The 23,105-nt window shown below is 46.2% G+C and overlaps 1 protein-coding gene across 2 annotated transcripts in view; it reads right to left on the bottom strand.

Annotated features, from left to right (window-relative positions):
- si (sucrase-isomaltase) overlaps positions 1–23,105 on the bottom strand; it is a 205,593-nt gene that overhangs the window by 57,464 nt on the left and 125,024 nt on the right. For both annotated transcript variants that reach the window (XR_015078687.1, XM_085990397.1), the window contains exons 26-27: positions 16,751–16,960; positions 7,157–7,305 (exon numbers count right to left, since the gene is read on the bottom strand). Coding sequence is in view for 1 of the 2 variants with exons in the window: in XM_085990397.1 (XP_085846523.1) it covers positions 7,157–7,305; positions 16,751–16,960 (359 nt within the window). In the remaining variant the exon portion in view is untranslated. The remainder of the gene's footprint in view (positions 1–7,156; positions 7,306–16,750; positions 16,961–23,105) is intronic.

The following is a 23,105-nucleotide window of genomic DNA, read 5'->3' as shown; positions in this document are numbered from 1 at the left end:
ATAATGGACTCTAGCATTTTCCCCACTACCGATGTCAGGCTTACCGGTCTGTAATTCCCTGTTTTCTCCCCACCACCTTTTTTGAATAGTGGGGTAACATTAGCTACCCTCCAATCCATGGGTACTGTTCCAGATTCCATCGAATGTTGGAAGATGATCAGCAATGCATCTACTATTTCTAGGGCCACTTCCTTAAGTACCCTAGGATATAGATTATCAGGCCCTGGGGATTTATCGGCATTCAGTCCCATCAATTTCCTTAACACCATTTCCTTACAAATACTGATTTCTTTCAGTTCCTCCCTTTCATCAGACCCTATGTTCCCCGACATCTCTGGGAGGTTATTTGTGTCCTCCTTTGTGAAGACAGAACCAAAGTATGTATTTAATTGGTCTGCCATTTCTTTGTTACCCATTATAAATTCCCCTGATTCTGACTGCAAGGGACCTACATTTGACTTCACCAATCTTTTTCTCTTCACATATCTATAAAAGTTTTTACAGTCAGTTTTTATGTCACCTGCAAGCTTACTCTCATATTCTAATTTCCCCTTCTTAATTAATCCCTTTGTCCTCCTTTGTTGAATCCTAAACTGCTCCCAATCCTCAGGTTTACTGCTTTTTCTGGCCAATTTATATGTCCTCTTCTTGGATCTTGTGCTATCCCTAATTTCCCTTTTTAGCCACGGTTGAGTCACCTTTTTTGTTTTATTTTTATGCCAAACTGGGATGAACAATTTCTGTAGTTCATCCATGCAGTCTTTGAATGCTTGCCATTGCCTATCCACCGTCAACCCTTTGAGTGACATTCCACAATCAATCCTACCCAACTCACACCTCAGACCATCATAGTTTCCTTTATTTAAATTCAGGACCCTAGTCTCTGAGTCAACTACTTCATTCACCATCTTAATGAAGAATTCTATCATATTATGATCGCTCCGACCCAAGGGGCCTCGTACAACAAGATTGCTAATTAATTCTTTCTCATTACATAATACTCATTCTAAGATGGCCTGATCTCTCGTTGGTTCCTCGACATATTGGTCCAGGAAACCATCCCGTAAACCATCCCGTAAAAACAATGTCAGAAGTTGCTGATTTCAGGATTGGGAAGACACATTTGATCTGTATTGAAGTTGTAAGTGTATGTTGTAAACTCTATATGCACTGTCACCTCCTTGGAATAGCCTCTCTCCCCAGTGACTAATTGCTTCTACTATCTCATCCTCAACTGCCATATATAAGAGCAGAATGGGAACTATTTATACTCTCACCCTGGTCCTCAGAATCAGAAGATGATAATCCGCAGCAGCTGCAGAACCAGGATCACCAGCAGTGCTAACAACAAAAGCGCCAACCTTCTCCTCAACCACCTGATGCTGCACAGAGCAGAGGCCTTCAGCACAGGGCTGCACCGTGCCACAGGAGATACCCCCAACACAGGGTTTACAGGCTGAGGGTGAACTCCCTCAACATGACTGAGCAGCAGTGCCGAAGGAGGCCGAAACTTTCGCGACATTTGCTCAATGCTGCACCAAGACCTGGAGCCCAGAGGAGTGGGTGGACACCCCTTACCAGTGGCTGTCAAAGTCACCACCGCCCTCAACTTCTTTGCATCAGGCTCCTTCCAGGGACCAGCAGCAGACATTAGCGGCATCTCCCAGTCGGCCTCCCACAGATGCATCACACAGGTCACCGATGCCCTCTTTGACAAGTCCGCAAATTACATCCATTTTTCCACTGTTGAAGCCAGTGTTACTGAGCGGGTGCTCAGCTTTGTCAATCTGGCTGGCTTCCCACGGGTGCAGGGTGTCATCAACTGCGCACATCTGGCCATCAGGACCCAGCAGCATTCGTAAACCACAAAGGCTTCCACTCCCTTAACGTGCAGCTGGTCTGCAACCACTGGAAGAGCATCATGCATGTGTGCGTGAGATTCCCTGGCAGCTGCCATGACTCTTACATCCAGCGCCAGTCCACTGTTCCTCAGCTGTTCGCACCGCCAAATAAACTTTCCGGCTGGCTCCTTGGAGACAAGGGCTATCCCCTGAAGACATGGCTAATGATACCATCAAGGAGGCCCTCAAACGAGTCTGAGGAGTGCTATAATCAATGCCACATTTCCACCAGAACTCTCATAGAGCAAACAATAGGGTTGCTCAAAATGCGCTTCAGATGCCTGGACAGATCTGGTGGAGCCCTTCAGTACCCACCAGCCAGGGTCTCCAGAATCGTTGTTGTCTGCTGCGCCCTCCACAACATCGCACTGCAGCGAAGATCAGCGTTGCATGAGGAAACAGGAGCAGAGCGCACAGCCTCTTTGGAGGAGCAGAATGAGGGTCAGCAAGAGGAAGACCTGGAGGAGGCGGCTGACCCAGTGCGACCAGCACACACGAGCACATTGCTGCCCGTGATGCCTGGGAATGGCCTAATCAATGCCAGATTCGCGTAACTTTATGCAGCACAGACATGTGGCTGCCACATACGTACAAAGGTTGGCATTACCACACTGCCACACCATAGAGCATCTCTACAATGAACTGTTCAATCCTTGAACTGTCACCACCATTGCTGGACAATAAAGGCGCCCTTACCCTCGTCTGTACCACCTCAATTTGTGACCACACATATGTGAACAACATCAATCATTCACAAAACATTACTTTATTATAACAAAATAAAAGGACTGAAGCTTAGCATTGATTTATAGGAAATCACCCAAGTGACTACCCTAATGACTATTTATGTGGGAGCTTTCTTTTACGCTGCATCTACGAGGTGTTACCCCTGTGGCTTCACCAGATGTAGAGGCAGGCTGCTCAGTTCCTTGCTGCACCAGCTTAGACGTCTTTGGCGGTCGTCCTCTGGGTTTTGGCGCCTTTGAGGGCCCCACCAAAGTCTGCTCCTCCTGTAGCTGTGCAGGGGCAGGCTCGGCCATCACTGTTCGGGGAGGCATATGGGGCTCTGACCGAGGGGTTGGTAAATGGCGGGGGGAAGTTGGAGCGCTTGGAGAGGAACCCCCACTTCCATGTCCCCTCCCACCATCATCCCTCTCATGGGCCACCCACAATTCTCTGCTAGCAATTAGCTGGAGAGTACTTTGCTGCACATCAGGGTCATGAGGACCCATTTCTGTGCTGATATTCCTCATAACAAGGACGTCCATGAACCTCTGGTTTCTCTCCTCGATAGATGCCCATCTATCCTCCATAGCTGACCATCTAGTTAGAAGTGTTACCTCTCCTGAGTCTGCCGATTTATGTCCTCCATGGAGGTTACCATCCTTTCCATGGAGGAACCTACAGCTGCTCTTGCGTGCGCCAAGGCATTGCTCATATTTGAGATGGACTCCTCCATTCTCTGCACACTCGCAGTCACCGTGGTTGCAAACTCTGTCAGAGCCTCCTGAACTTGTTCTGCTAAAAAAAGAGGTTTAGTGAGTCTTCAGTACAAGGACTCACCAAAGAACAGAGATTGTCAGTGTTTGACTGCTTCTCAAAGCTGTCAAACGCTGACATTTCATCTGTCAAAAATGACATCCTCTGTCACCAGCTTTCCCTTAATTGGCCTGCTAAGCCTGCAGGGCAGGTTTAACAAGGTCAATCAAGGGAAAATAGTGTAAGTTGGACGGACGTCGTTGGGGGCGGGACTAAAACCTGACAACCAGCAGTCCCACCCCCAATGCATCCCCATTGATAAAATCCAGTCAATAGAGTTCTTGGAGGGTTGTAGGGCTAGAGAAGGCTATAGAGATAGGGAAGCCATGAGGGTACTTAAACACAATGACAAGAATTTTGAATTTGAAGTGTTGGGGGATTGGGAGCCAATGTAGGTCATTGAACACAGGGTGATGGATGAGTGAGACTTGGTGCGAGTTAGGATACAGTCAGGATGAGCTGAAGTTTATGGAGGCTGGAGGATGGGAGGTGGGCCAGGGGAGTATTAGAATAGTTGGGCTGGAATTTACCAGCCCTGAGGAGGCGGGTTTGGAGGCGGGACTGCTGGGAAAATCAGAAAAAATGGAAGCGGGTCCTAAACCCGCTCCCAACCCACCTCCAACCAATCTTCCCGGGAGTCGGGTCCCCAATTTGCGCAGAGACCCGACTCCTAGGTAGTTAACAGGCAGTTAAGAGGCTTTTTCCCATTTTGCGACTTCTGCTGCAGGCTTCTCGACATCGGGGAACCCCACCAGGGTAAGTGAGGTGTGCTGTGGGTCTGTTGTAATGTTTGTGTATAGATGACAGCTGCAGAAGTGGTGTGACGGATGCAATGGGACACTGGTGAGTATCAGAGGTAAGGAAATGTTGGGAAAGTAATTTTTAATGTATATAGATTTTTCTGTAGGTGACAAGCTTTGAAGTGTTTGTGTGGCCTCACCTCATTGGGAGAAGTGACAGATCGCTTCTGTACCCTCGCCTGCAGCTGCCATCTGTTTTATCCTAAGGAGTGAGTCATTGGAGAGCCTCGGTGCAAGGGCTCACCTTTGTACATTTATTGTCAGTGTTTGACAGCACCTTGATGCTGTCGAACACTGTTAAATCATTTGTCAAAAATAGATGGTTCATGTCCCTTTAAGAAAACTGGCAGATGAAGCGTTATCAACTGACATCATCTGACACCGGCTTTCCCTTAATCGGCCAGCAAGCCTGCAGGGCCAATCAGGGGAAAATAGCGTCTGTGCGTCAGACATCGCTGGGGGCGGGACTAGAACCCAGAAGGCAGCAGTCCCGTCCCAATTCGTCTCGGTAAATAAAATCCAACCCATTGAGTCTGGAAGTGACAAATGTATGGATGAGGTTTCAACAGCAGATGGGCTGAGGCAGAGATGGAGATGGGCAATATTGCAGAGGTGAATGTAGGTGGTGTTTGTGACGCAGAGGATATGGGTTGGAAGCTCAGCTTGATGGCAAATAGGATGCCGAGGTTGCAAACAGCCTGGTTCAACCTGAGACAGTGGCCAGGGAGGGAGAGAGAATTGGTAGTGAGGGTACATAATTTGAGGTGGGGGCTAAAGACAATGGGGAAGAAATTGATTATCGCCCGTTTGGGGTGCTAACATTTTAAAAAGGTGCTAATGTTTTTCAACTTTTAAAAAATTTGATTTTGCACTCCAGGAAGGAAGTGGGGTGCTAAATCAAGCGCTCCACTTCCTTCCTGGAGCACAACAGACAGCAGGCGGGGCGGTAGGTGAGCAGCACTGCACAATGGGCTGTGCAGCGCTGCCTCGTTGGAAGGCTCCTTCCCTCCATTAAAGGGAAGGGCCATCGCTGCAGGCTCTGCAAAGAAAAAACTTACCTGGACCGCGACGGCAGCCGCGATTCAGGTCGATCAGCCCGATGCACTGCAGCAGAGTGCCAGGCTGATCGATCGCTGGCGAAGAAAAATGAAAAAAAAACCAGAAAGAGCGTTTGAGAATTTTTTCCACTTACCTCGGCCACCTCGCTTTTAAGTATCGCCCCTGAAGCGCCCGGCCTCCCGATGAAAGCCTCCTGCAGCTGCCAGTATTTTCACCTGGCAATGCTGCAGGGGGCGGAACCAAAGTTCGGGTCCAGGGCACTACTGGGGCAATGCGCACGGTGATGACATCGCAATCTCTGGGTGAATGAGATTGGGCGCAACGTCATACCGCCGCTGCAAACTTCCCACCGAATATAGCGAGAGTCGATCTTCTCACTGCGCCCGGTCGGTAAATGCTTAGTGCCCCGTTATCGCCCCCGGGGATGATAACGGGAGGTGCTAAGGTGCCCAATTTCTAGCCTAATGGCTTCAACCTTCCCAGTGTTTAACTGAGGACCTTATTTCACTAATATCACAATTATTCTAAAAGCAGTCAACAGATCTCACAAAGACAAGGGCCTAGATTTTCAGTGTGCCGTGAGGCGGGCTTTTAGGCATGCGGGGGGCAAAAATCCCGATTCCGGGGGTCCTGACGCCATCCCACCCAAAACCCGCCTCCACGTAAGTTTCAAAAGAGGCGGGTACCCTCTCCGCACTGGGACCCGCCAACCCGAGGCGGGAAGGGATTAGTGCCAATTAACTGCCTGTTAACAGGTAGTTAACAGGCAGTTTTTAGCCTAATCCCTATTTTGAGGGGTGTCGTGTGGGATTCCCGACGGCTCCAAACCACGCCAGGTTAGAGCAGGCGGGCTGTCGGGTTGAAGGACTTGGAGGGGTCGCGATGTCGGTGTTCAGGTGAGTGATGGGTGCATGAGTGCAAAGGTAAGTGTGTTTGGTGTGTTTAAAGTGTGTAAAGAAGTTTAAATTACCTGTACTTACCTTAACAACCTTTCTTCCTCTAGGCGTCGGGAGTCCATCACTCAGCCAGCACTAAAAGCTGAATGGCCACGAGCTGTCAAAAGTGACAGCCTTCAGCTTTCAGTGCCGGTGTGAGTTCTAACTGAGTCTGTGTAGAGGACTCAGGTTAGAAGTCAGACTGTCAGTGTTCGACAGCTTCAAACAGCTGTGAAACACTGATATTTCATCTGTCAAGACCTCTTGACAGATGAAATTTCAGTCTGTGACGTCACCTGTTGCCGGGTGGCCCTTAATTGGCCTGCTGAGCCCGCTGGGCAGGCTCAACAAGGTCAAACAAGGGAAAATCGCGTGGATTGGCCGGACGTCGATGTAGGCGGGACTAAAACGCGAAAGTTGTAGACTCGCCTCCTTCCCGACTGCTGAATGAAAATCCAGCCCAATTTCTCAAGGAAGACAATAATAAATTATGCATTTATGACATTTTGAAAAAAAAATAGATTTTTGGCTGAACTGAAAACTTCCGATGGTTGCTCTTGATAAGTACCTTCATTTTCTAACACACGTTTATGTTAGAAATATCATTGAAAACATTCAAATAATTTTTTTGTAAACATAATGCAATAATATTTTACCTGGTAGCTCAAATTCAAAAAAAAATCTAACAGCTCTGTAAAGCTAGAGTTAGCTGTTGTGGATTTAGTTCATTGCTTTATTTGGCATGACTTATTTTGCTGGAAAGATCATCTGCCATAATCAGACTTCACTGTGTTCAAGTGCTGCATTGATTACTTGTGCCTCATCACCATTTATCACTGTTTGTGTAGGAGAATCTGAAAGTTATTATTTGTACTGACTGTAAGAATAGGAACAAAATAATATCAGAAAATCCATGACTTACATGATTTCACCAGTACGCTTTCTTCTGACCTGGATTCCAAATGGATTATCGGTAAATACAACCTCGTAAAGCCTTGTAGAACCTGGTGTCGGCTTGGGAACGTTTAGTTGGATCGGAACTTCAAATCTTTTTATCAGTGGATCATAAATCTGGAGAACAATGGAGTTTTGTCATTGATATTATTAAATACTAGCATTTAACAAATATCAGCTTGGCTACATTAATTGTGACGTGAGCCACCTGTTCAGGATGTAAAAGACCCTATGGCACTATTTGGAGGAGAGCGAGGATTTATCCCCAGTGTCCTGGCCATCATTCTTCCCTCTGCCAACAATACCAAAACAAAAAAAGATTAATTGGCCATTTATTTCATTTTACTGTTTGTGGGATCTTGCTGTGCGCAGATTGGCTTTTTAAAAAGTTGTTCACAGGCTGCAGGTGACACAGGCAAGGCCACATTTATTTGCCCTGTGAAAGTGGTGGTGGATCTACTCCTTGAACTGCTGCAGTCCTCATGACGATGGTGCTAAAAATGGACTTCCAGAATATTGATCCAGTGATAATAAAGGTCAGCGATATCTGTCCAAGTCAGAATGGTGTATGACTTGACGAGGAACTAAGCAGTGATGGTGTTCTCATGACATTGCTACTCTTGTCCTTCTCAGTAGTAGAAGTCACAGGAAGCGGAGGTGCTGTTAAAGTAATCTTAATAAATTGCTATAGTGCATCCTGTAGATCGTACATACTGCAGCCGCAGTGCACCAGTGATGGAGGAGGTAGAAATTGAGTCCGGTGGCAGGAACTCTGGTCAAGTGAACTGTTCTGTCCTGGATAGTGCCATGTTTCTTGAGTGCAGTGGCTGCACCAGTCCACGTGAGTGATGAATATTCTACCACATTCCTGAGTTGAGCCTTGTTGATGGTGGAGATGCCTCAAGGGAAAAGGGTGAGAAATTGGGTACCTTTGCGCCTCCTGTTATCGCCTCTGGGGGGACAATAGCGGGGCGGTAATCACTTACCGACCGGGTGTGGCAAGAAGATCGACTCCCACGATATTCGGTGGGAGGTTTGCGGCAGCGGTATGGTGTTGCGCCCCGATCTCCTTCGCCCGGAGATCGTGACGTCATTGCTGTGCACATCGTCCTGGTAGTCCCCCGGACCTGCAGGAGGCGTTCATCAGGAGGCCGGGCACTTCGGGGGCGATTAATAAAGGCGAGGCGGCCGAAGTAAGTAACAAAAAATCTGAAATGCTGTTTCTGGTTTTCTCCAGCGATCGATCAGCCCAGCACTCTGCTGCAGTGCATCGCGCTGACTGGGCTGGATCGCGGCTGCTGTCGGGGACCAGGTAAGTTTTGCCTTTGCAGAGCCTGCAGTGATGGCCCTTCCCTTTAAGGGAGGGAAGGAGCCTTCCAACATGGCAGTGCTGCATGGCCCATTGTGCAGTGCTGCAAACCTACCACCCTGCCTGCTGCCTGTTGCACTCCAGGAAGGAAGTGGAGCGCTTGATTTAGCACCCCACTTCCTTCTGGAGCACAAAACCAAATTTTTAAAAAGTTGATAGACATTAGCGCCTGGCGCTAATATTTTCAAACTTTTAAATGTTAGCGCCCCAAATGAGGCTATAATGAATTTCTCCCCCTAAGAGGTAAGCCATTCATTGCAGAGCACCAAGTCTCTGACTTACTGCTTCAGCTATGGTTTTGAAATGGCGAGTCCAGTTAAGCTTCTGGTAGCCCCCACAATATGTTGATTTGGGTAATTGATTGATGTTGGTAGGTCAGGTGGGAGTGGCGAGCCTTTTGCTTTTCAAGATGGTAAATGTCTGGCATTTATGATTGCACGAATGTTACCTACCATTTGTTAACCCAAGCCTGGTTGTTATCCAGGTCCTACTGTACATTGGCATAGGCTGCTTCAGAGGAGTTGTGATTAGAGCTGAACACTGTGGAATCATCTGTGAACAGTCTCACTCCTAACCAATGGTGGAGGGAAGGTCATTGATGAAGCAGCTGAGGATGGTTGGGTCAAGAACACGTGCCTGGAGGAACTTTTGCAGTGATCTCCTGGAATGCAATGATTGGCATCTTCCTTTACCCAGTTACAACTCCAACCATTGAAGGGTTTTCCCTTTGAGATCAGTTTTGCTACGGCTTTTTGGAGCCATACTGGGTTGAATGCTGCCTCGATGTCACAAAGTTAAAAAGTTACAAAGCATTTACAGCACAGAAACAGGCCATTCAGCCCAACAGGTCAATGCCAGTGTTTATGCTCCACATGAGTCTCCTTCCACCCCTCTTCATCTAACAACAACAACTTTTATTTATATAGTGCCCTTAAATGCAGTAAAATGTCCCAAGGCGCTGCACAAGAGCGTTAATAAACAAAATTTGACACCGAGCCACATAAGGAGATATTAGGGCAGATGACAAAAAGCTTGGTCAAAGTGGTAGGTTCTAAAGAGCGTCTTAAAAGAAGAAACAGATAGAAAGGTGGAGAGGTTTAGGGAGGAAATTATTAGAGCTTGGGGCATAGGCAGCTGAAGGCACAGCCGCCAATGGTGGAGCAAATAAAATTGGGGATGCTCAAGAGGCCAGAATTGGAGGAGTGCCGATATCTTGGAGGGTTGTAGGGCTGGAGGAAACTCCAGAGATAGGGAGGGGCAAGACCATGGAGGGATTTGAAAACAAGGATAAGAATTTTAAAATTGAACTGTTGCTTAACCGGGAGCCAATGAAGGTCAGCGAGCACAGGGGCAATGGGTGAATGGAACTTGGTGCGAGTTAGGACACGGGCAGCAGAGCTTTGGATGAGCTGAAGTTTCTGTAGGGTGGAAGATGGGAGGCTGGCAGGAGAGCATTGGAATAGTCAAGTCTAGAGGTAACAAAGGCATGGATGAGAATTTCAGCAGCAGAGGAGCTGAGGCAGGAGCGGACGCGGGCGATGCTACAGTTGTGGCTATAGGCGGTCTTAGCGATGGCGTGGATATGTGGTTGGAAGCTCATCTTGGGGTCAAATATGATACCAAGGTTGCGAACAATCTGGTTCAGCCTCAGACAGTTGCCAGAGAGAAAGAGTTGTGGCTAGGGAATGGAGTTTGTGGCGGGGACTGAAGAGAATGGCTTCAGTCTTCCCAATATTTATTTGGAAGAAATTTCTGCTCATCCAGTACTGGATGTCGGACAAGCAGCCTGATTAGAGACAGTGGAGGGATCGAGAGAGGTGGTTGTGAGGTAGAGCTGGGTGTCATCAGCGTACATGTGGAAACTGACGGTGTGTTTTGGATGATGTTGCTGAGGGGCAGCTTGTAGATGAGAAATAGGAGGTGGCCAAGGTTAGATCCTTGGGGTACACCAGAGGTAACCGTGCAGGAGCAGGAAGAGAAGCAATTGCAGGTGATTCTCTGGCTATGACTGGATAGATAAGAATGGAATCAGGCGATGCAGTCCCACCCAGCTAGACAAAGATGGAGAGGTGTTGGAAGAGGATGGTGTCATCAATCGTGTCAAAGGCTGCAGACAGGTCACGAAGGATCTAACCCCATCAATATATCCTTCTATTCCTTTCTCCCCCATGTGCATATCTAGCTTCCCCTTGAATGCATCTATGCTATTCGCCTCAACTACTACCTGTGGTAGTGAGTTCCACATTCTAATAATTCTCTGGGTAAAGAAATTTCTCCCGAATTCCCTATTGGATTTATTAGTGACTATCTTATATTTATGGCCCCTAGTTCTGGTCTCGCCCGCAAGTGGAAACATCTTCTCTACGTCTACCCTATCAAACCCTTTCATAATCTTGAAGACCTTGATCAGGTCACCCCTCAGTCTTCTCTTTTCTAGCAAAAAGAGCCACAGCCTTTTTAATCTCTCCTGTTAGGGATAAACTCTCAGTTCTGGTATCATTCTAATAAATCTTTATTGCACCTTCTCCAGTGTCTCTATATCATTTTTATAATATGGTGACCAGAACAGTTCACAGTACTCCAAGTGTTGTCTAACCAAGGTTCTATACAAGTTTAACATAACTTCTCTGCTTTTCAATTCTATCCCTCTAGAAACGAACCAAAGTGCTTTGTTTGCTTTTTTATGGCCTTATTAACCTGCATCACTACTTTTAGTGATCTGTGTATCTGTACCCTCCAGATCCCTCTGCTCCTCTACCCCATTTAGACACTTATTTTCCAAGGAGTACATGGCTTCTTTACTCTTCCTAACAAAATGTATTACCTCGCACTTACCTATGTTGAAGTTAATTTGCCAATTACATGCCCATTCTGCAAGTTTATTAATGTCTTCCTGCATTTTGTCACAGTTCTCCGCTGTATTAACCACACACCCCTAATTTGGTGTCATCTGCAAATTTTCAAATTGTACTTCTGAGTCACGAGTCCAAAGCGCTTATGTAAATGGTTAACAACAGTGGTTCCAGCACCGATCCTTCTGGAACACCACTTCCCACCATTTGCCAATCCGAGTAATGAACTTTAACCCCTACTCTCTGTTTTCTGTTTTGTAGCCAGCTTGCTATCCATTCTGCTACTTGTCCCCTGACTCCACATATTCTGACCTTAATCATGAGTCTGCTATGTGGTACCTTATCGAAGGCTTTTTGGAAATCCAAATATATTACGTCCACTACATTACCCTTAACTACCCTTTCTAGTATTTCTTCAAAGCATTCAATAAAGTTGGTCAAGCATGACATTCCCTTTTGAAATCCATGCTGACTACTCTTTATTATATTTTCAGTTTCTAGATGTTTTTCTATTACAACAACAACTTGTATTTATATAGCGCCTTTAACGTAGTAAAACATCCCAAGGTGCTTCACAGGAGTATTAAAAGACAAAAAAAATTGACACCGAGCCACATAAGGAGAAATTAGGGCAGGTGACCAAAAGCTTGGTCAAAGTGGTAGGTTTTAAGGAGCATCTTAAAGGAGAAAAGAGAGGTAGCGAGGCAGAGAGGTTTAGGCAGGGAATTCCAGAGCTTAGGGCCTAGGCAACAGACAGCATGGCCACCAATGGTTGAGCGATTATAATCAGGGATGCTCAAGACACCAGAATTAGAGGAGCGCAGATATCTCAGGGGGTTCTGGGGCTCTAGGAGATTACAGAGATAGGGAGGGGTGAGGCCATGGAAGGATTTGAAAACAAGGATGAGAATTTTGAAATCGAGGTGTTGCTTAACCGGGAGCCAATGTAGGTCAGCGAGCACAGGGGTGATGGGTGAATGGGACTTGGTGCGAGTTAGGACACGGGCAGCTGAGTTTTGGATCACCTCAAGTTTACATAGGGTACAATGTGGGAGGCCAGCCAGGAGTGCATTGGAATAGTCAAGTCTAGCGGTAACAAAGGCATGGATGAGGGTTTCAGCAGCAGATGATCTGAGGCAAGAGCGGAGATGGGCAATGTTATGAAGGTGGAAATAGGCGTTCTTAGTTATGTTGTGGATATGTGGTTGGAAACTCATTTCAGGGTCAAATATGACACCAAGGTTGCGAACAGTGTGGTTCAGCCTCAGACAGATATTAGGGAGAGGGATGGAGTCAGTGGCTAGGGAATAGAGTTTGTGGCAAGGACCGAAAACAATGGCTTCGGTCTTCCCAATATTTAATTGGAGAAAATTTCTGCTCATCCAGAACTGGATGTCGGACATGCAGTCAGACAATTTAGAGACCATGGAGGGGTTGAGAGAAGTGGTAGTGAGGTAGAGCTGGGTGTCATCAGCGTACATGTGGAAACTGATGCTGTGTTTTCGCTGTGTATTACAGCTTTGATTAAGGATTCCATTAAATTTCCTACCACCAACATTAAGCTAGTTGGTGTTTAGTTCCCAGGGCTTGTTCTAGCTCCCCTTTTATATATAGGAATCACATTAACTGTCCAGCAATCATCTGGTACTATTTCCTATTCTAATGAATTTTTATATCATAGAATCATAGGGTACAATGTGGGGGGCCATTCGGCCCATCAAGCTGTGCGGGCTCTCTTCAAGAGCACCTCAGCCAGTCCCACTCCCCCGCCTACTTATCCAACTCCCTTTTGAAAGCCATGATTGAGTCTGCCTCCACCACCCTTTCAGCCAATGCATTCCAGATCCTAACCACTCGCTGAGTAAAAATGTTTTTTCTTATGTCGCCTTTGGTTCTTTTGCCAATCACCTTAAATCTGTGTCCTCTGGTTCTCGACGCTTCTGCGAATGGGATCCATTTCTCTCTATCTACTCTGTCCAGACCCCTCATGATTTTGAACACCTCTATCAAATCTCCTTTCAATCTCCTCTGCTCTAAGAAGAACAACCCCAGCTTCTCCAGTCTATCCATGTAACTGAAGTCCCTCATCCCGAGAATCATTCTCATAAATCTTTCCTACACCCTCTCTAAGGCTTTCACATCTTTCCTAAAGTGCGGTGCCCAGAATTGGACACAATACTCCAGTTGAGGCTGAACCAGTGTTTTATACAGGTTCATCATAATTTCCACGCTTTCGTACTGTATGGGCAGGATTTTCATTGGGCCTTGGAGGCGGGATTGGAGGCATGTGGGGGGTTAAAATCCTGAAATCGGGGGGCACAAACCCACCCCGCCCCCAACCCGCCTCCATGCCAGTTTCAAAGGAGGCGGGTACCCGACCCACACCGGGACCCGCCTCCCCGAGGCGGGAAGGGGATTAGTGCCAATTAACTGCCTGTTAACAGGTAGTTAACAGGCAGTTTTTAGCCTAATCCCTATTTTCATTGGTGAAGTGTGGGATTCCCGACGGCTCCAAACCACGCCAAATTAGCGAGGCGGGCCGTCGGAATGAAGGGCTTGGAGGGGTCGAGATGTTCAGTGTTCAGGTGAGTGATGGGTGCATGAGTGCAGAGGTAAGTGTGTTTGGTGTGTATAAAGTGTTTAAAGAAGTTGTACTTACATTAACATACCTTTACAGCCTTCCTTCCTTCAGGTCTCGGGAGTCCCTCATCTCACCGACACAGAAAGCAGAATGGCCGTGATCTGTCAAAAGTTCCAGCATTCAGTTTTCTGTTCCGGGGAGGTCTCTAAATCAGCCTGAGGGGAAGGAATTAACTTAGAGTGCAGATTGGCAGTGTTTGACAGCTTCAAACAGCTGTCGAACGCTGATATTTCATCTGTCAAAAGGTCTCAACAAGGTCAATCAAGTCAAAATCACGTGGGTTGGCTAGAACTCGATGGAGGCGGGACTACAACCCCGAAAGTTGTAGTCCCACCTCCTACCCGACTCCTCAATGAAAATCCAGCCCTATACATCTATTCATAAAGCCCAGGATCCCATTGCTTTCTCAACCTGCCCTGCCACCTTTAATGATTTATGCACATATACCCCCAGGTCTCTCTGTTCATGCACTCCATTTAGGACTGTACCCTTTAGTTTATATTTCCTCTCCTCATTTTTTCTACCAAAATGTATCACTTCGCACTTTTCTGCTTTAAATTTCATCTGCCACATGTCCACCCATTCCACCAGCCTGTCCATGTCTTCTTGAAGTCTATCACTATCCTTCCCACTATACTTCCAAGTTGTGTCATCTGCAAATTTTGAAATTGTTCCCTGTACACCCACATCCAAGTCATTAATATATATCAAGAAAAGCAGTGGTCCTACTTACCGATCCCTGAGGAACATCACTGAATACCTTCCTCCAGCCCGAAAAACAACTGTTCACCACTACTCTGTTTCCTGTCATTTTGCCAACTTTGTATCCATGCTGCCACTGTCCCCTTTATTCCATGGGCTTCAACTTTGTTGGCAAGCCTATTATGTGGCACTTTGTTGAATGCCTTTTGGAAATCCATGTACACCACGTCAACCGCATTACCCTCATCAACCCTCTCTGTTACCTCATCAAAAAACTCAATCAAGTTGGTTAAACACAATTTGCCTTTAACAAATCGTGTAGACTTTCCTTAGTTAATCCACACTTGTCCAAGTGACTGTTAATTTTGTCCCCGATTATTGTTTCTAAAAGCTTTCCCACTACCGAGTATATATATGTAATAGTGCCTCTGCTATCGCTTCCCTAACTTAATTTAATATGCAGGGATGCAATCATCTGGACCAGGGGTCTTATCCTCTCTAAGGTTGATTAGTTTATCAATTATCTCTCCCCTTTCTATCTTAAATATCTTTATATCTTTTATGCTGAGGGCAGGAATTCCCATCTCTCTGGCATTTAAACTCAAACTTCCTCACTGGTAGCTTTGGAAGAGTATAAAATTAATAAAAATTGTACAGTTTCAGTGATAACACAGTGTACATCTGCAGATGAAAGACTAGTTTGAGACAGATTAGCATAGAGCCCTAGCATTGCTCCAGTAACCTGTTAGAAACCAAGGCCGGAATTTTCGCCAGGTAGGCAGGTTGGGGGTGGGGGGCCTCCGAAGCAGGCGGGAAACCCAGGAGGCCGACATTAACGGCAGGGCCTGATTTGCATGTGAGGCCTTGGTTTCCTGCCCACAGCCAGCCAGATTGAGAGGGAGCGAGGGGTCGGTCTGGGGGAGGGATCCCGAGGGGGCTTGATTGGGGATCGCGGGCGGGTGTCGGGGATCAGGAGGGGGGGTCGGGGATCGTGGGGCGGGGGGCTGGGAACTGGCAGTGCTTGGTTGGGGATTGGGCGGGAGGGTGATTGGGGCTCGGCAGGGGCTCGGTCGGGGATCGGGAGGGGGGTCGGAAATCGCAGGGATGGGTTTGGGGATCGGTAGCTGGGGTTGGGGATTGTGGGGGGTGTCGGAGATCGTCAGGGGCTCGGTCGAGGATTGGGAGGGGGGGTCGGGGATCGGGAGGGGGGGTCGAGGATCGGCAGAGGCTCGGTCGGGGACTGGGGTCGGGGATCAGCAGGGGCTCAGTCGGGAATCACGGGGGTGGGGTTAGGGATCGGGAGCTGGTGTCGGGGATTGCAGGGGGCGTCGGAGATTGGCAGGGGCTCAACCAGGGGTGGGGGGGGGCGTCGGGGATCAGCAGTGGCTCAGTCGGGGATCCAGGGGGTAGGTATAAAGCCACTTACCTCCTGGATGCAGCAGTCCCCGCCTCGCCTTAACTTCCGGGTTTCACGAATTGTGTGAAACCCATCCATATGCAGTTAAATTCAAAATGGAGGTTAAAAAAGAGGCTTCCATGCCTCATTATAATATTTAAATTGACGTTCCACCCCCTGGGAGTGGGTTGGTTGCCCGCTCCCGTCCCGCCTTGTCCTGCCTCTTTTAAAACCGGAAGTGGGCGGGTTGGAGGCTGGGTCAGGTCGGGAATCCCACTTTTAACAATTTAACTGCCCCCACGCTCCCAACACACCCATTTCTTTAGGGGAAAACTCTGGCCCCAGTAACAAGAAGGCACAACCTTATTACAATGACATTACAGCTGTTTATACAAATTTGTTTTGCACCAAATTTCCACTTTTTATTTGCATTGCTTAATTTGAATGATTGAATAATTCATAATTTTAACTCAAAATATGACTTTGAATTATCAGGAGTAGTTTGTAAATTAGGTGTATGATGGATCACAGCAACACACATTTTCTATTTAACTGTGAGCTTTCAAATCTTCTTGACTTTTAAACTACCGTTGGAATCCTACCTTAAAATTCAACATATAGTCGTTCAGGTATGTGACATCAACCTTGAGGATGTCTATAGTCTGATTTTTGTAACGCTCTGGATATGATGTTTTCCTTTTAATTTCAACGCTCATTCCATTTGCTGTTTGGTTAATCCCTTTGGCTGTATTCATGATATAGCCATAGTCACTGGGGTAGAAACACCAAGGTGCTTTTTGATCGTCACTGCTCTGCAAAAAAAAAAATCCAGATTTCATATCAAATAAATAAAAATGAGAACACATAGTTTTGCTTCAGGTAGCATAAAGCAAATACATGAATTTATCCAAATACATTTAAGTACCTCTCAACTGTAAGTGGAGTAATATCTGAAACATTTTACAGTCTATGTCAGCAGAATTGATTGCACTTTTCATACCATTGCTTTAATTTTAGATCATTGATAATTATTCCCCTAATGAAAAGCAGTGCTTAATTTTACACATCATGAGTTAGTCACTATGAGGACACATTGACTGTAAATATGGTCTTTCAGTGAAATTCTACACGTGATTTTCTGTATCTATTGTTCAGAATTCTTTTAAAAATGAAACCTGTCACTGCGTCAGGCTGCTTTCATCCAGCCATCAAATTAAAAAATATTTAGATCACCAATCCCATTCACATGAATATTAGTCTCAAATCTTTTTACTGTTTATTAACTACTATTTTATGTATATGTACTCATCAAGGTAACAGACAAAGTCAGTACAGGAGAATTAAACTTTTTCCTTCTTTGCATGGATAACAACATCAGGCAATCCCACATTAGAAAAAAGAAAGCCTTGCATTTATATAGCTCCCTTGACGACCTCAGGACGTCCCAAAGTGCTTTACAGCCAATGAAGTACTTTTATTTGAAGTATAGTCGCTATTGTAATGTAGGAAATTAGTAATAGCTCCGTTGCCTATTGTTCTCAACAAACCATCAAGTGCCACAAAAAATATTTTACGTGTATGCTAGCACCAGAGGCCAGACTAGGCTTGAAAACCCAGAAACTCGATTGTACCCGAGAACAGGAGTGCAGGGGGTGGGCCGCGCACTACACATGCCTGTTTACGTGGTCCCAGACAGCACAATAAGTTTGTGCTGGGACCTCATTAAAAAGATTCAGGTGTGCAGCCAATGCCATTCATTGGTTGCACTCCTATTTCAGGGGGGTGGGGGGGAATCATAAATCATGCCACTCAGAAGCAACCAACACTGCTTTAATGGGAGTTGCACTCTGGCTGCAGACAGCAGGGAAAATGCCCAGATGCAAAAAGGTGGCTGGAAGCGGTCCTGACAGGGCACCCAGGTTTTTCAATGTTGCGTTGGTGGCCCTGGTGCAGGTGGTAGACAGTAAGAAGGAGATCCTGTGCCCCTCAGAGGGCAGAAAGTCTTTCAGGCAACACCTACGCTGCCAGTGGGAGGAGGTTGCAGAGGAGGTCAATGTCAGGAGCTCAGTTTCCAGAGCGTGGCTGCAATTCTGTAAAAAGTTTAATGACCTTACCAGAGTTGTCAAGTTAAGAATTCTGCTCTCTTACACTCTGCTCACACATCCACCACCTCACTACTCAGAATACTCCCCTCCCCTACTTCCCTTCACACTACTACATTCACAGCACCACACTTCACTCCACCTCCTTTTCCTCATACTCACACACTCACCAGTACTGCAACCATCATTTCCCCACACCTCACACCTTATGCATTGCATACCAACTATTCCACCATGACAGGCACATTCTCTAAACATCTCACGAAACTGTCACTAACAGATGCCCTTCTTTCTTACAGGAGAAGGTTAAGCACAACTCCAGACAGCTGCTGAAGGGTCCTTCCTGCCTGTTAGTGCCACGAGTTGCTGGGCGAGTTTATCACTTGGCGAGTCCAGCGTTGGGCACACTAATATCAGAAAAGAATCTTCCAACAAGCGTAGGAGTACGTGGGAGTACCTTCACCACACGGACTGCAGCGGTTCAAGAAGGTGGCTCAACACCACCTTCTCAAGGGCAATTATGGATGAGCAATAAATGCTGGCCTTGCCAGCGACGCCCACATCCCATAAACGAATTTTAAAAAAAGACATTAATTTGAAGATTTTATTCATTCTTATAAATAGTTCTGGGTTGCACCCTGGACACCTATGAAGCAGCACGAACCAAAGTGATGCATGGATGCCCCGCCTGCCATATTAGATGCTGAGGCATCCATTTTGCACCTGAAAAATGGGCGCAAACCATCAAATTTCTAGGTTGGAATCTTCCAAAAGGCCAATCTTTGACTGGCATTATAAATGCTGTAAATGCAGTACTCTGAATCATTTCCAGATTCAAAAATGCCCTTCTCAAGGATGGATTTCATTCTAGGGCCAATTTGGGAGCAGATTACTTGCTGAATTTGCAATTGTATCCCCCAATTTCATATGTTGGCTCAACCCATGCTGCCCAGAGCTGCTGCTCCATACCACCAGCCACATCACCTCATGTCTCTCGCTATTGATTATGCCTGCCAAATAACGTTAAATTTAAATTGATAAATGTACACACACTTAGGTCTGGCTTTTGTATGCAACATATCCCGTAGAGCTGCTCCATTTAGAGCCCGGGGTATAAACAGAGCAGTTCTACTCAATCAGCCAGGACTCAATATAAGCACAACATAAACTCAGCCAACACAGGCCCTGATTTCCTTTAAGAGTATATTGGATTCCTCAACTTAATGTTCCAGGCATAGCTGAACCAAGATAACAGTTCACAGACTGGCACATTAGATTTTCTTGACTGATGCTCCAGCTTTATCAGGATCTGGTTAAGAAGTTGGTTAAAACAAAAGAAGCAGAACGTTCTTGAGAGAGATACTGTCAAACTGAAGGAAGTTTTGAGTGGACTCCTGCAGAGGTCACTGCTTGGACCTTTGTGTCCTGAACTTGAATTTCTCTCCTCCGTTGGCTGCTGGGGTAACCTTTACTACCAATTTGAACCTTATCTCCTTCTGACTGGAGGGTCTTCTGCACTGACAAACCATTATAATGTGGGGTGGCTGCCTACCTCATACAGGTCCTATGCCAATGACCATCTTTATAATGCCTAGCTCTTTGTCCATATTCTATGTAACCTAAGGTTTCCCCCATGTCCACTGTGCACACAATGTTGCTGCCACACTGGACTCAAGCCCCCTACTCCCACTTTTTTCTCACTACAATCTCTATGCCTTGCCCTGCTCTCTTGTCCTCTTCCCTCCACCCAGCCATGCCCCCATTCACATCCTCCTGCTACAGCACTCCACCATAACTGTCTCATCTTCTGCACCTGCTTATCTTCCTGCCTTGCCTGCTCCTTGGGGGTTAAATTCTCTAACCTCATCCTCATCCAGCTATCCTCCACTATCCTTTCTGACACTACCAGTGGATCTTCAATCACTGCCCCACTCCATATCCTTCTCCACACCATGTGCTCCCTCAGGAATTAGAATTTTGCAATTCATAATTCCATTGTGGATGAAGCTATTGATATCCTGACACTGACGGAACCTGACTTATGGATGGTGATTCCTTCCCCATTACTGAAGCCTCCCCATTTGGCTATACGTTCCATCGCATCCCCACCCAAACTGCAGTGACAGTAACGTAGCTCTCCTTGCCAAATCCTACCTCAGCCTCTCCCCTTACTCCTCTGACACTTTATCTTCATTCAAGGCCCATACTCTGCTATGCCACCTGCCTCTCATTTAAAATGCTTGATGTATACCATGCTCTCAAGACCCATGCCAGCATACTTACCAAGATTTATTCCCTCAACACCAAGCAACTCCTTATCCTTCTTGACTTAAACCTACACTTAAATACCCCAGCCCTTCTTCTCGATCTTCTCTGCCCCTAGCCTCACTCCATTTCACACACTAATAACCTCCCCCATCCACACCCACAGCCTTGTCATCTCAAGAGGCCTCTCTGCTTTTGAGGTCTCGATCACTGGAAAGGCTATCTCTGAATGCTTCCTTGTCTCCCTCTTCACCCGCAGTCCCCTAACCTTCCACAATCCCACAGCTTTACTCATTCACCCATGGAAAAATCTCTCCCCTAGCTCGCTTACTAGTTCATTCTCAAACTCCCAGTTTCCTCCCTCTGGCCCTCCAACCACCATGACACCTCAGCCACCACTCACTTGTTTAACTAATCCCTCACTTTTACCTTTGGTACCCTCACTCCCACCAAATCACTCAGCATCTCCCATACCTTCTGTTCCCCATACAGTCCCCATCTTAATGCCCTTAAGTCTGAGGGCTGCAAACCTGAGCGAATATGGCATACAACTGATCTTGTAATTCATCACCAGATCTGGTTTGACCATGGGATCAACTTCCATATACACGCTAATGACACCCAGCTCCACCTTTCCACCAATTCTCTGGACTCAATATCCACCACCATGCTATGAGACTGACTGTCTAACATCAAGTCAAGTCATGGAAGAATCACAACTTCTTTCAATTGAACATTGGGAAGATCGAAACAATCATTATTGGGCTTTGCAATAAAATCCATTCCCTTGCCACTGACTTCATCCCCTTCCCCAGCCATTCACTCAGGTTTAACCAGACGATCCAAAACCTTGGCACCTGTTTAAACCAGAGCTGAGCTTCAATCCTCACACTCTGTCCATCACAAAGACCACTTATTTCTATCTTCACATTTCTGCTGATACCCTTATTTGCACTTTTATCACCTTTAGATTCAATTACTCTAATTACCTTCTTTCCGATCTCCCATCCCTTCATCAACTCTAACCTGTGAAATACATAGCAGCCTGTAACCTGTCGAGTATTAAGTTCCACTCACCAAATGTTCCCATCAATCATTAGCTCCCTGTTCCTCAATGTATTATCTTTAAAATTCTTGTCCTTACCTTCAAATCACTCCATAGCTTCACTCTGTCCTATATCTGCAACCACTTCCTGCCTTATATTTCCTCATACTTCCTTAGGTCCTCTGATTTTGACCTTTTGCGCAGCTGTCCATTCGCCCTCTCCTCCCTTTTGTCCCACCATTGAAGGTAGAACCTTCAGCCACCTTGGCCTTCTCTGGAATTTGCTCCCTAAACTCCCCAAAACCCCTCTGCCTCTCCACCTTTAAAAAATGACTCAAAACCCATCTTTTTGACTAAGCTTTCACTCACCCTTCCTCATCTCTCCCTACGTGACTCGACATCCGTTCTCTTATCTATCTCCAATGTGAAGCACCTTAGGATATATTTTACATTAAGGATGTATATAAATGCAACTAGTTGTTAGATATCAAGACTAAATATAAAGACATCTAATTTGCGGATGCCACTAAAATAGGAAGATCAGTGCAGACACGGGCCTGGGCTTTCCTCTCTTCTTTTGCTGGAGAAGAAACAAAAGTGGGGTGGCAAGCTGTACAAATCAGCACGTGATCACTCAGCTCCAGAGAATGCCCCAGAATGCACCACTGAAACCTTCATCGCTTTGGTCCGCTATAATTGAAAAGTGGTCACGAACTCAGAGGGACAGAGATACAAATGATGTCCCTGCATCCTTATGATGTTATTCACAGTGACTTCCACATCCTCACCATTTTGGGCACCAAGCAGAGTGCTTGCCTGTATAAAGCAGGTGTTCATTGTTGTTTGGATGTAGTGAATGGTGAATATCTATACCAAGACTTGAAACTGTGGATTAATTGTGAGTAGCTCTATTGTTGCTAAGTAGTCTTAATTTCACTATTACTGAGGCCACCTCAGACTAAACCTCTGCTGTCAGGGTCTTCGCAGTTCTCTGTCACTGATGCCCTCCGCAACAGATCTTACCAGGATCTCAATTGATCTCTCTTCAAGGGAGGGATCAAGGGTTGGGCGAAAGCTTGCCCCCTTTCATAGTTTTCTGTTCATGCAGATTGTGAGCATTCTTTTCCTAAGGTGGTAACGCAAGTTAACTGTGCAGGGGAGCAAGCATTGACAGTGATGGGCATACTTATATTGCGGTGACAAAAATCCTTTGGCCATTTCAATCAGTGACCAGTAGCATTCTCTTTGCACCTGCAGTTTGTGGATATTCCAGTGGGACTATTGGCATGCATGTCCCTGTGTGAAGGGAAGGTGCCAACATTTCTGTGGGAATGGTGAAGACTCAGCTTTCAATTGCTCTGTATAAATGTGTCAGCTGTATTACATTCAATGGTGCCCAGATGTATCCTTGCACAAATTACCTAACCTATCGATATCAGATCATCACATTTCTTACAGCACAAAGCAAAACTCTGAGATTTTCTTCCTCCTGTCTTTTGGCAGGTGATCTTCCCCATTTGGTGCATTTGCCCACTGATGCTCTTC

The sequence above is a fragment of the Somniosus microcephalus genome, chromosome 6, assembly GCF_052327205.1.
Source record: "Somniosus microcephalus isolate GS21.2 chromosome 6, FLI_Smic_1.0, whole genome shotgun sequence".
Classification (NCBI taxonomy): Eukaryota; Metazoa; Chordata; class Chondrichthyes; order Squaliformes; family Somniosidae; genus Somniosus; species Somniosus microcephalus.
This window is presented reverse-complemented; position numbering and strand designations above follow the sequence as displayed.